General features: G+C 40.9%; 1 protein-coding gene across 2 annotated transcripts in view; it reads right to left on the minus strand.

The window, feature by feature from the left end:
- Positions 1-893: 893 nt before the first annotated feature.
- The window catches only part of VWA8 (von Willebrand factor A domain containing 8), a 184,285-nt gene continuing 170,901 nt past the window's right edge, over positions 894-14,277 (minus strand). For both annotated transcript variants that reach the window (XM_054628163.2, XM_077173657.1), the window contains 3 exons: positions 8,349-8,447; positions 6,944-7,182; positions 894-4,628 (listed from right to left, as the gene is read on the minus strand). In XM_054628163.2, coding sequence (XP_054484138.2) covers positions 4,520-4,628; positions 6,944-7,182; positions 8,349-8,447 — 447 coding nt within the window. In that variant the 3' untranslated portion in view covers positions 894-4,519. The remainder of the gene's footprint in view (positions 4,629-6,943; positions 7,183-8,348; positions 8,448-14,277) is intronic.

A 14,277-nucleotide genomic window follows, 5' to 3' on the forward strand; every position in this document is an offset into this window, starting at 1 on the left:
GCCTTCATGGCTCTGATGTGGTGCCGACCTTGGCAGCTGAGCTCCATCTCTGAGCCTGCCCATCCTCAGCCAGGCTGGCTTTGTGCTGCTTGGCCAGGGCATGGCACACCTCCCTGCTGCTCTGTGAGCCCAGTGTGCCTCCCCTGGCCTTGCACTGGGGTCATTCTGCTGCTGAGGCTGTGGTTGGTGCATCTTTCTGGCTACTTCGTCTGCTTTTCTCACTTCATGTGCTTTTCTCCATCCTGCTTTGCTGCTCAAGTCAAGCCAGCTCAGAAAGCTGAGCAGGTTGAAAATGAGGAATTTGTCCTTTTTCCCCCTGCTTGCTCTCTCTCCTTATGTTTCTTTTGGAACTGAGAGAACCCTGGTGCCAGGTTACACTCAGCTTGTGGGGATCCACAGCCTCAGGCAACCAGAGTCAGGGTCTAGTTTCCAGCCCTACCTGCATTTGCACAGCTCAGCCTGTCCAAAGAAAAACTGTGTGTAATGGGTGAAAAAACCAGGGTCAATATCTGAGATTTTTTTTTTTTACATTTCCAACTCTCAGTATATTTACTGCCATGAGATTTTTCTTGACTAGGATCACACTACAAGTGTAGTAGTAGATCTGTGTTCTGATACACAGAATTTTTCTGCATGCAGTCACAACAGATGTTCAGACTAAGGATGTTATGAGTAATCTTAAAGTATATAGATTTTAAAAACAGATTTTCATTTTCATATGTTTAATTGTCCTGTCAAAAGATGGAGAATAGATGGCAATGAAAATTAAGTTATTAATTTTTTATAATTTTGTCCTTGTCTTTGGGAAAAAACCCACCATCACTTTCATCCTGAAGAATTGCTGAATCTCTTCTGCCATCTTCCCACATACACTTATTTCCCAGAAAATGCAGTTGACTTTAAAACATTTTATTCAGTAACAATGCTGTTTACATTGACAGCAATCTCAAAAACAAAACCACTTCTGAATGAGGCAATTTATTACCTGTTTATTTTGGTGGTGTAAAGCCTGTCTCCTGGAAGAGGAAATCTTTCACCTGAACAGTTTGCAAGCTATTTTTTTGTAGGGGAATTTGTTTGCTACAAATTGTTGTAAACAATCTGACATGCCTGAGTGAGACATTGCCTGCATTTGCTCTGATTGAAATCTCATCTGGCTGGACTTTCTGGTTTTCTTTTCTTATTTTTATTTTTAATTTTTGCACCACAGCTAAATAATAATCCCAAAAATGACTGTGTAGTGTAACTAGCTGGCTAGTGGGTATGAACACATTACATATAGAAACAGAATTAGACCAAAATCTGCATTACAAGAGGTAATTAAAATAACTACTGCTGATGTGACTAATGCTATTAAAGCATTAGTGATAGGTCAGACCCTGCTCCAACTGGCAGCTCTATTCATTTGCTGAAACAGTGCCTTTCCATAAAAACTGATGAGTGCAAAAGTGCCTTATTAAACTGTGAGAAGAGATGAAAAATATCTTAACATGCTTTCAGAAGGGATGAGTGACACACAAAGCTGGTGCCTGCTTTTCAGTGAGAGCAGCCACTGGTGCTGCTGTTAGGCAGACAAAGCCATGTTACTCTTAAGCATTCCACTAATTAAAAATAAATGCATATTAGGAAGTTCTGCAAATCCCAGGAATGTGAAAGAGGAGTGTTTGCTGAATTTTTGAGCAGTGAAACAACACTGCAAGTCCTGGTGAGATAGGGAAAAGCACAGTTGCTGCTTTGATTTCCCTGGCGTAGCGATGGGCATTAGAGCAGGTGAGAGATGTACAGCCTGGGGAAAATTTTGCCCTGAATTTTTATGATTTAGAGAGACACTGTCAGGTCAAATATGCTCTGCAATGAAATGTTATTAAAGCCAAAACCCAAACCCTTTCCTTCTGAACTGAAAATTTAAAAAAAGTTTCAGTCATTTCTTCTCCCTTTCTCTCAAAATCTTCTGCAGGGCCTCTTCCCCTCCACTCGTGACAGAGCTCACCTGCAGTGCTGCATCCAGCTCTGGCCCAGCACAGGAAGGACACAGCCTGGAGGAGTGAATCCAGAGGATGGACATAAAGATGGTCAGGGGGCTGGAGCACCTCTCCTGTGGAGACAGCCTGAGAGAGATGGGGCTGCTCAGCCTGGAGAAGAAAAGGCTCCAGGGACACCTTCCAGCACCTAAAGGGGGCTCAGGAGAGCTGGAGAGGGACTTTTTACAAGGGCATGTAGCAATAGGACAAGGGAGAATGGCCTGAAACTGAAAGAGGGCAGGTTTAGAACTTCCACCCACTCCCACCCACACTCATGGCCATGCCTGGCCTGGACATGGTTGTATCCTATGGGCCCAAGCAACAAGAACTGGAACTCAACAGACATCTCCTGGAACAAAGATAAAACCAAACACTACAGAAAGAAGAAAACTGAAATGAAAGGTAAGTGTAAATGATAGTTATACATGAAGTGTAGTTTAGAGGCATAATCACACAAAAGATTTAAAACTGGATTTATCATAGTTTTTCCTTTAAATAGCACTATTTTTTTTATGATAAAGATAACAGTATTTTACTGCATTTAAATGTAAGGTGAGAAAATTTATCCACACAAGTAATGTAGAAAGTGTACAGTGCATCTGTTAATTAACTGCAAGAAAAAGGTTCTTTGTTTTCAGGGCTCTGGCAATAAAGGCGGATATGCTAAAGGAATTTCCATGTAAACACACATTTATTAAGAGCCTTACCAATATTTCAATTCTTTATTGCATTTAGTATCTCATTATATGTTTACAGGACCAAGATATTTTTATTTTGAAGCACACTTCCCCTTAGTAGCAGCATCTGTGTGTATGTGCCTACATGTGCATTTGTGCCTCCAGGGATAACCTTCTCAACCTTCTCCTCCCAATTCCAAACAGGAACTGCATCTTCAATCTCTTTGTTTTCACATATATAGTTATCATAACAATGCTAACAAGACTTTGAAAAATGTCTTCCGTCCCCTCTTGTCATAAAGAGTTTGAAAGCTGACCAGGCTTCCAAATTCATCCTAAGCAGGGAACGTTTTTGATGCTCTGGTAAAGATTTTTGCTGCAGGATTGAGGGACTAGAGAATGACCACCATAAGCTGGACCCTTTAAAACACCAATGGTTGTATTTAATGAGACCAAATTAATTTGCCTCCTCCCTTCCAAAGATACTGCTCAAGGTGCAGCTTGATCAAGTGCAGGACTAAGAGAAAAATTAAAACAATTGCAATTCCTCCTTCAGATTTTTATAATCACTCTTCCTGAATGTTCTTTTATTCAGTTACTCTCTAATTAGTATCAGTTATGATGTACATCCCCCGCACCAGCTTAATTAAATCATACATTCAATTCATTGAGTATTCCACTGTTCCCAAAGAACTACAAAATAGCTCTTCTTTAGTAGATAAAGAGGAATTATCACCTCATGGGACAAGCCAAACACCAACTGATTGAATCATAAAGTAAGTCTTTACAACTAACTGGGATATTAAATACATTCTAACACAGATATCTTGCTAAAATACTTTTCCCTCTTCCTTTATAAAAAATAACTTATTTTTTCGTGCCTAAATCTCTCCTCCAATTTAACTTTCAAATGACCCAAAAAAACCAGATGGTGAACGTGCTGTAGCAAAGCACTAGTAACCTTTTTGTCTCCTGATTGAAGAGTCACCCCCATGTGCTGAGGCCATCTCAGGGACTCTGTGTAACAGTGCAGTGGGTGCAGCATCACCAGCTGTGCAAAGGAGTTGTGCAAAGTTTCCTTCTTGGAAATGCTGCCTCTTGGGTTCTTAAGAGTGTTTTGATCCTTTTCCCTTATTTGTCATAGGCAGAAGTGAACCAATCTATTTTTGTTTTCTTTTACTTCTTAACAGCCACTTTCTCTAGCTCTGACAACTTGGAGCACGGTGCCTGATCAGATAATGAATGTTTACATGTGATGGTCAGTGTTTCCAAACTGCTCCATTGTTCCCAGCCTCAGGGTGAAGCCCTGATGCCCATCAAGACAAGAAAGCAACAGGAGAGGAAGGAAGGATTTCCTGCCTGGCAAGAGCAGCCCTGTTTAAATCAGAGATGGAGTTAACCACCCATTCAAACATATGCACATGAAACACTGACACAGATTGCCTGGATCTGCCTTGCACAGGATTACCAAATCCCAGTGAACTGTGTTTAATCAAACAGGATGAGATGATTCCGTAGTGCTGGCAACACGGCAGGCAGAGGAATGATCACAGACTGTCCTTTGTTTGTTTGTCCCTCTGGAAAAACATTCATTCTGTCGCCATTCTCTGCCCTGCTGCAGCTCTTTGAATGTGCTGAGTCGCTTGAGAGATTCTGGGGGGAAATTTACAGCCTGGCCGTCATGTAGATTGTGGTTGCTTGGCTGATTAAAGAAGAGTATGTATTTTATTAATAATTGAGTTTATCCTCAGCTTTAGGGTTTGTACCTCCAGCAGGAGTGGGTTTCCTCTTTGAGTTCACACCTGGTGACACCAGTGATGCTTAGGCACTTGACAACAGGGTAGATGTGAAGATCTGCTGCAAAATCTGAGGGATCTCTTTGGTATCCATGGCAATGAAAGACCGACCTGCTGGCAGTGTCCTCTGCAGCCTAGGGAGCAGAATGAGGGACAAAACACAATTAACACCTCAAATTATCTTCCCTACCACTAGACAGGATTCCTCACATTGCTGGCATCATACAATTAAAGGGTTTGGGAAAGCAACAGAGGGAGAAAACATTGAGAGCAGGTAGGGCACAGAGTTCCTTTCAGCAACATAAAGAGAGTTTCCAGAGATTTCTATCCATGTCCTCTTTCTGACATGCCAGAACTCCATTTTAATCAAGGTACTGGTGATCCCATGAGGCGTCACCACAAATGGTTTGCTGAGGACAGCTACAGATTTACACTGGAAATGAAGACACTTATTGTAAATTGACTACCATGAACCCACAGCTCATTCAGTTCAACAAGTGCAATGATTCTAACTGTGCTCTTTATATTTTTTAGACATCACTGCATATTACATGGAAATGTATTCTTCTGCCAATATTAACTTGACACATTTTTATTCACAGCTTAACCCACCCTGAAAAGTCAAACTAGATGCATGTCACAAATCCCAGCTCCCTCATGTCCAGTTAGCAGGCTTGAGATTTATTTTTTCTCTGCTTTTTACAGGAGATTTTGCTCTATACTATTCCTCCAAGTGAGTAAAAGTGAGTGAACTCTCACTTTTAAAATTAGTCTAAAAAAACTGCAACAGAGAATTCCCTTCTCCTTCCCCCACAGCAGTTACAGGAAGGCTTTGTCTAATTCTGCACTTCCACATACATAGAAATGCATTTCAGCGACAGCACTGTGTGCATTTTCCATACCCAGTGGACTAGGCCATTATAAGATCTCTTACACAGCAGGACATGGTCAAAGATTTTTTTTTCTATTTTTAATTCCTATTAAAAGTAAAGGGACTTTCTGTAATTATAATCTTTCAGAATTGATTCTGTTTTGATGATTAACACAGCTCTGATGTACAGAGCTGCAGCCACAACTCATGTTGTCTGTTTTATCTTTCAACCCTTTACTGCTTAAAGTTATCTACTGAGGGCCAACATCCTTTCAGATTTCTCTCATTCTCCTCTAGTTGAAGACTCAAACAGAAAAGACACTGTTGATATTTGATGCTATACCAGCTTTTTGCTGCAGGTACTAGTCCTCAGTGGATGTGGAACCTGAAAGAACACCTAGGACAGAATTTCTTTTTTTTTCCCCTTGTGCCCAAACATTTTAAAGTGAAATTATGTAGTAAACCTAAACTCAGGCATATTATCTCAGACACTCCAAAGAATTTATGTCTCTAACACAAGGGGTGTATCTGAGTCAAACCTTTGGCTGTTTGGAAGACAAATTAAGTCCAGCATCTTTTGTTTTAATCTCTTTTCTTAGGCCTGCACACACTGGGACCATATACTGGGCAATAACAAAGGCACTATTATGAGTACATGGTGACATTACATGAGGGTATAGTGCACATCCAGCAGCAGGAGGATGATGGCATCAGCTGCTCCTTTTGGATGCACAGGATGCTCTGAACTTGCTGGCTATAAGGGATATCTGCAGGATCCACAAACCAGTCTCCTCCCTGCCACAACTCAGGAGCTACAGCTTCTCTCCGGTACATTAATAATGAAAATAGTGAAAACAAGATGCATGAAAACTCAGATGTGACCTGTCAATGTGCATTGGCAGCCCAGAAAGCCAAGTGTACCCTGGCTTTCTTTCATCAAAAGCAGCACAGCCAGCAGGGCGAGTGAAGTGATTCTGCCCCTCTACTCCACTCTGTTGAGACCCCACCTGGAGTGCTATGTACAGCTCCGTGGTCCTCAGCACAGGAAAGACATGGACCTGGAGCTGGAGTGGGTCCAGAAGAGGGCCACAAAAATGGTCAGCAGGATGGAACATCTCTGCTATGAAGACAGGCTGACAGAGTTGGGACTGTTCAGCCTGGAGAGGAAAGTCCAGGGAGACCTTATTGAGGCCTTTCAATAAATAAAAGGAGCTCATAAAGACATAGTAAGAGTTTTTACCAGGGCCTGTAATGACAGGATAAGATATTAAACTGGAAGAGGGTAGATGTAGACTGGATTAAACTGGAGATATGGAAAAAATTTTTACAATGAGAGTGATGACGCACTGGCACAGGTAATCCAGAGAAGTTGTGAAAGATGTTTCTGCTCATGGCAGGAGGGTTGGAACAGATGATATTTAAAGGTCCCTTCCAACCCAAACCATTCTATGATTTTATGATACTTTGACCAAAACCTTGGCGCAGAACAACAGCATGAGCAACTCACTGCAATAAAAGCATAATTTAGATTTATGCTCACTGAAAGCAAACAGTACTAGGCATAAACCAAACACTTACCTATCTGCCTGGTCTCCCAAAGATCCTATAAATATGGCAAAAGCATTGACTTGAGTGTTGGTGGTCAAGACCTGTGCAAACCTCGCTGGCGGGATCCCGTAACGCTCCAGGTTTGCGTCACTTAGGACGATAACAAAATACTCGTCCGCCTCCTCCTTGGCGATTTCCCGAATGGCATGTTCTGTCCCTTCCAAGGTATGGTCTCCACTCATGCAGAACTGGGCGTGGGCATGCATGGTCTGTGTGCACAGCATAACCACGTGGAAACACGTCAGATGGCTTTAGGAACAAGCATTCATTTCAGCTAGCACAGGAGGGAGTCACTATTCAGTACTGCTGTATTAGGGGATCCATCAGAAATGCAGACAGTGCTCCAGATAGAAAAGAAGATGCAGCTTTTTGTACACAATATGTCATATTTTAAGACAGGTAGCACTTCTTAAAAATGCCAGTTGGTCAAACAATCAAAACCCACACAGGGACCTAATTAGACTGGGCCTTAGGGAAGGTAAAATACTTTGGTCAGCTGCAGTTTGAATAGATACATTCCTATGTATTTTAAGAAGAAAACAGGTTCCTAATGCTGCAAACAGTTCCTGCATGTTCCTAATTTGCACTGGACTCCCAAATCCTAGTAGTGTCTTAGTTATTATCAAATATCTGATTCCTGACAGTGGCAGTCACATTTAAAAATGATAAAACATTTTGTTTGAGCTGTTACAAAACAAATACACCATATTCATCAATGAAGCTGTTACCTATGTAGAAGGCCAGGAATTTTAGATGTTACTAAATCAGGTTCTTCTAACCAAAGGAGCTATTTCAAAACTAGTTTTTGAAGGAAGCTCAGATACATGCTTCCAGCCTATCAAGCTGCCAACCACGTAAATCCTACAATATACTTAGTTTTTCTTCATCCTACTATAGAAAAATTTTGGTGAATACATTCACTTTGCCATTGTGATTTAACATGTTTCCAATTTAGCACTGACACATTTTCCCAATGCTACTGTGATGCATTACTTCTTGAAGGTACCACGCTAAATCACTGACCTGGGATCCCTCTGCAGTTTTGAATGAGTCACTGTGCTCTAATAATATCACATGATTTGGGCAGAGCTATCTATATCACCATATAATCTTTGGAACTTCCCCTATCCTTTGACAGGAAGTCAAAATGACACATTTAGGGCGTAGAAGTCCAGAATAAGGCATATCCAGCTTCTACTATTTTGGCACAATTTGTTTTCTGCCATGTCTCTATAAGGTCCTGTATAAATTTAAGGAAATACAGATTTTTGCTTTCTTGTCTTTATTTTACTATCCTCATGTTTTGTATTCTGTGACCTGCCTACAATTTTATCTTTGCAATCAGAAAATCTTTAATTAGCAGCATCACTTTTACCTTAAGAATCTCTAATCTTTGCTTATTGTTCTTGGGAACTTTGTCACTCCCAACCAAGGCGATGTTGAAGCCATCTCCCGAATGTCCAACAATGTCGTACTACAAGAAAGAAACATCATCAGCCACCTGTTAGTCACAAATGGCCCTTGGCTCACTATGACATAAGACAGATCAAAGGCAATTTGCAATTTTCAACAGAAGACCCCAAATACTGTTCCCTGTTTCTGTCTATGAGCTGTCTAAGGGAACTACTTGCAATTTCTCACTGACACGAAAACATAGGAAAGAATTGCCAAATAATGAAATTAAGGAACAGTTCCTTATTTCCATGATCTGTTTTTCACATCATCCCACCAACTGCAGAGTGGTGATGTGTAAGATCAAGACCTTGCCCTCTCACATTGTCCACGTATTTCTTTTAAAGCAGCAATTTTCATCCTCTTGAGTCTGACAAACAAGAAGCACATTGTTTGAGAGTGGCTCCTATGTTTGATGAATCTTTTTGGTGACCTCATTCTGCTCTGAAAATAAAGTATTACAAATCCCCTTTCTTGAAAATCAGCACTCCTTATTTTTGTGCATAACAGATCAAAGCCATCGCTGAAAGTATGTGGAAAAGTGAATTCCAAGAGCCCCTGTATGTTTTCAAAGGAGATAGTGTGCACATCATTCTCCTGTGAGATGCTGCAAAACTGACATGTAGAACCACAATAGTTCAAATATCCTGGTGAACAAATAAAGCAATTTTGCAAAGGCCTCTGTTTCATGTGAGAGCTTCATTGTTGTTACATGAAAACCAAGACAAGCTGAGTTATGGCAAGGTCCTGACCTGCCCTTTGTGTTGTGGATGTGGCAGCCACCCCAGGGAGAATTCATGAGCAGGACAAAAATGGATTTAAGAGTTGCCTACACCAAGCAAGAGAGCACAGTGTACAGAATCTGAGCCCAGAGAGACCTGAGCTGGTAATTCCTCAACATGAACATTCCTGTATTCCCCCCTGCCTGACTGGGAGCTCTGATGCAGTATTTTACCTTTCTGTTTTCTTTTTTTCAAGTACTGTTACAGGTTCCTGCTGGGCTCACCATCCCTAATTCCCACATAATCATTTGGTAAAAGGCAGGTCTATTCCTCACGGTTTTTCTGTCTTTTCTTTCCTATTGAAAGACACTTTATTTGGTATAAGTCAGCTCCTAGAGAGAGGAGAAATGGCAGTCTTTACAGACAAAGCTCTTTTTGTTTCCACATCACTAATTTGCTTAAAAATGTATCAAAAGAAAGCTAGAGCAGCTGGAACAACAATTTTAAAGGTGACACCTCGCTCTGTTAAAGACCAAATGTACCACATACTGCAGATTATTTCACCCAAGGTAAGACCATTTTATGACAGCCCCATGTAAACCAGACTTCCTTCCCCTAGGAAATCTTTATATAATCTAGTCCCCACACAATCCCATTTCTTTCTGCTCCATTGGCTTTTCCCATTTCTGCTCTCTTCAACTCTTACGTGCCTAGTATTTGGTACCAAGCCTCACCTAAAGCTTGCTGTCTGCCACATACTTTCTCTTCAAAACCTATTTCTTATCACCAATAATGCTTCAGACTCTCTCTTTATGGATATGAAGACATGGCAAATGAAAATAAACAAATTTTGAGAATAATGTTGGGGTTACATACAGCATGCTTCCTAAATAAAACAGGAATATATCCTGCTTAATAAAAACTGAACCACACACAGGGAATGTGTGCATGAGTTTTGTTTTAAAAATTAGAGACTATTCAAATCAGAGGAACTAAATAAAGCACAGGTTTAATGGAGCAGAAAATATACAGTGCTCGTGGTTCTTATGCAATGTCAGAAATGCCCACACATCTTCAGGGTAGGCTCTTAATTATGAAACCTTGCACATCCTCTGCTGAGCAGTTTTGCATTCAGTATCACTTTTAAATCAACAAACTAATGATGTAAAGCAAAATGCTGCCATTCTCCTGTGTAAAAAGGCTGATCCCTTCATAGAGGACTCCTTCCTGGATGTCTCCCACTGGCTGTCCTTGTGTCAGCTCTGCCATACTGAGTTCATGGGAATAAGCCAAACTTAGCTGTTTGGGAATATCATTGTGGTTCTTGACATACACTAGTAACAGACCAAGCTTTCATCTCAGTCTGAGTTTAAACTCAGTGTGACAGCCTGTGTAAGGGGAATTGTTGTATCTCCTGATGAAACCCTAGATGTTGACCCTACAGCAGGGCCCCCTCCACATTCTTGCACAAGGCGGGAACAGACAACCTGGTTACAGGCAAGGCGAGGCTGAAATGACCTGAACAAACTATTGCAGGCATGGAAAGGCATCCACCTGGGAACATCATGTCCTGTCTGCTCCCTGCTCAGAGAGCTGCTTATTATTCTTTGTGTGTGCCCATGCATGCACCCGATATGATACGTGTGCTTATCTTTAGCAGATGTTATCAGTTTCCTTGTTTCTTTGCTGACAGCTTACTATGCTATTTGTGATTTAAAAAGGTTTGGTGAGGCAGCAGGGAAGAAGTGGCTATTTGATTCATCCTGACTGCTGCATTCTGGGTCAAGTAGGGCCTCCTGAACAGAGTGAGATCCTGCTGCGCTGGGGAAAAGAGGAGCTGTGGTCAACAGCCCTCATGTGGTGGTCCTCATGGTCCTCTGATCCCTCTGGAAGCCAAGTCAAGGACCAGGAGTAGCCAAAATCTAATGAGTGTGAGTTTGGTTTTGGGAAGCTCAGCTCCCCAAACTGTGAGGCTGGATGAGTTCACAGCAAGGGAATGTAGCTGCACTGACTTGGATTGACTTAAATCAACATAAGACTGCAGGCTGGGAGACACTCCCTGGGAGGGGGGAGGCTCACAGCAAAGTTCTAGAGGTGACAAAAGAGACATGTTTGCCCAGGGGAATGTATGGAATATGTCACAATTTAGGAAAACAGAGTTTGGGAGAGGAGCAAAACTGGAGCAAAGAAGCTCACTCTGAAATGGCAAAGAAATAAAATCTCTCCTGCAGGAAATTATTACCTCCTCCTGATCTGTGTTCTAGTAAATGAACCCTTAGTGATTTCATATTTCCTTGGTGCACTCATTGTAAAGAAAAGGTGCAGACAGCTCCTCAGTCCTGGTCAACTTGCAACCCCAACACATGCAGGCACATGCAGACTTTGTCAAAACCAGTTTCCTTCCTTTGCAGTAGCTAAAGACGAGCACAGAAGAAGGGCCTTTTAAAAGCAGGGATCCAATCTAATGCTTTTTCCCCATAAATTCCCTAAGGAGGATTTATGTGGATGGAGTTACAAGTGAGAGAAAAGCTGTGATACAATCTTACTTGAAACTGACTTCGGTTGTCTTTTACAAAATTGCAAGCAAAGGCTCTCAGGACAAATCCAGAAGCAAAATATATTTGCCATAGTGCAGCCTAATCGACATAATATATTATTGTGGTACACCAGAGCTTGTTTTTCAATAGCCTCAGGTACACTGAGACAAGGACTGCTCTATTCAGGGTACACAACATGTAAACATGCATCTCGAAATAGCATCATTTTGTTGGTTTCTTTCCATAGGAAATGGTTAATACAATCTCTGTTCCACTGCCACATTTTGCACTGAATGGATGGTTGCTGCTGCCTGAAATGGGTAAAATGGAAGACTTTGTCTTCTGCAGCTGCCATGCCAAAAGGTTTCATTTCTGAAAGCATTTAAAAAGCTGAAAGAAGATGTGTACTGAATGTAAAAGGCAGTGTGAATTAGACTCTGCTGGAGGGCTAGATCTTTATAAATTCATCTCTTCTTTGGACAACATCGAACATTCTATTTTTCTGAATTGATTTTAAACCTTTTGTTTATTATTTAAAATAACTATTCTGCCAAACATGTGGACCATTTCTTCTTTTCCTGAATTAGCAATGCTGCCTCCATAGTAAATTTTACAAACACAGAATGCTAGAAGAGGCATATAAAATCTTCAATATCCCTTTAATATAGCTATAAATAACAATTCAGGCTTTTCCTACCAGTTACATAATATGCTATTTACTGAGTCACAATATTTTTAAGGCTTCATAAAATTGTTGTTGGATAATTTACTGGACATGCCTCCTCAATCTGCCATTATGTGTGCAAATCACACATAACGGGGATGATATAACAGTAACTGGGCATGATATAAAAACATACAGTTTGTGACAGACATAGTACTACCTCAGATAAAAAAGAGAACTTCTGTGCATTGTCAAACAACTGGCACCTAAAATGGGATGTTCAGAAGATGGGCCTCCTCTTTTCCCCTTGACAAGGAATGATTCACTACCTGCACTTATGGGAAATGGAAGTAGGGAGGATGTCCCACATGAGCATAAAAAGCTGAAAAATACCTGCTGTACTTGTCTGACTTTATAAATGGTAACTTCATTACCTGCTTGGTGCAGTCACATACCCAATACTCAGCTCTTCTGTATAAGAAGGCAAGAAGAAACTATTTTCTACCTTCACTCAGTGCTGTTAAGATCATGAGACAATCAACATCATCCTTGATACCAAGGGGTACCACCCATGGGGAAAGCTCAGCTGGGTAGGATAAAACAGCCAAGAAAAAGCCCATCTGATTAATTCAAAACTGTATGTAGCAGAGAAGTAAACCAAGCACCATCAGAAAGGTCATCCTGAGCAAAACCCAGGAATTGCTTTCCAAAGTCTGCACTGCAGTTAGATAGCTGAAGAGAACTTTACTAATGTAAATCCCCTTTGCTTAACAAGGTAGATGATCCCCTTGGTTGAACACATGTTTTACAAGATTCCCCTCAAATCTGCAGCATATGTTGTTGTGAGCCATGCAGATGGGGCTACAGCAGGAACAGATAACAGCAGGTTATCTGAAGGCCAAAAAAGTCTATTTTTATAAAAACAGGGAAGAAGAGAATAAGGAAAAGGAAGAAATAAAAAAGTGATAAACTGCAAATTTTTAATTGAACACTACAGAGTCGTGTGTTCTTTTTCAAATGGTTTCTCTCCTAGAGATGAGAAATGTGTGCTACTTTTGCAGACATACCAAACCTTCAGCTTTGTCCTGAGAAAAATCAGCACTGTCATGCAAAGTGTCAAGAGCTGAACAGAACAGAGTCAGTGATATTTTGAAAAAATCACTGCCTCTCCTGCTCTCTGAAGCCTGACCCATAGATTTTAAAGTCACAGAACTGAAGTGAGTTTGTAATGATCTTAACTAATTCTCCACTGTGTCCTGACTGCATGTCAAGTTCTACATGTCATTCCTTTAGCATGCACTTGAGGGTTCCGGGTTCTCAACTTTAGAGCTGCACTGGAAAGAAGGACAAATGGCTATCTGCCATTGTGTTACATCCTTCTCCAGTGTTATCACTTTCTAAGCCATCTTCCTCAGCTGTGTGAATGAAAAATAATTTATTGCTCAAAATTAGAGCAGAATGAACAATTGTCCCCTGGTCACCATTTCTGTTTTAGTCAAGGCTTTATCAGCTTCTTGATTTTTCTCTCTTCCACACTGAGCAGTCCTTACTAAGTAACTTGCTTAGTTACTTAGTCATTCCTTGTACAGGGACACTTCCATACCCTTTGCAATCTTTGTTACCCTCTTTTCTTTTTCATCTCTACAAGAACTTTTGTGAGATGGGGGAGCAAAATTGCACACATTACTCCTAAAGTGAATGCACTATGGATGTTTATAGCAACATTCTCATGTATTCTCCTTTCTTCTCTCTTCTTTCGTTAATAGTTTAGAACATTCTATTAACTTTTTTGACAGCTGGTGAGGACAGAGTGTTCAAAGAGGCCCACAACATAATTACAAGACATCTTTGTTGGGCACCAGTCTATAGCTGGGAGTGAGGACTAACAGAAAGCTGAGACTTTCTCACTGTGTATTTAATATCAAAATT

Source organism: Agelaius phoeniceus, chromosome 2 (genome assembly GCF_051311805.1).
Source record: "Agelaius phoeniceus isolate bAgePho1 chromosome 2, bAgePho1.hap1, whole genome shotgun sequence".
Lineage (NCBI taxonomy): Eukaryota > Metazoa > Chordata > Aves > Passeriformes > Icteridae > Agelaius > Agelaius phoeniceus.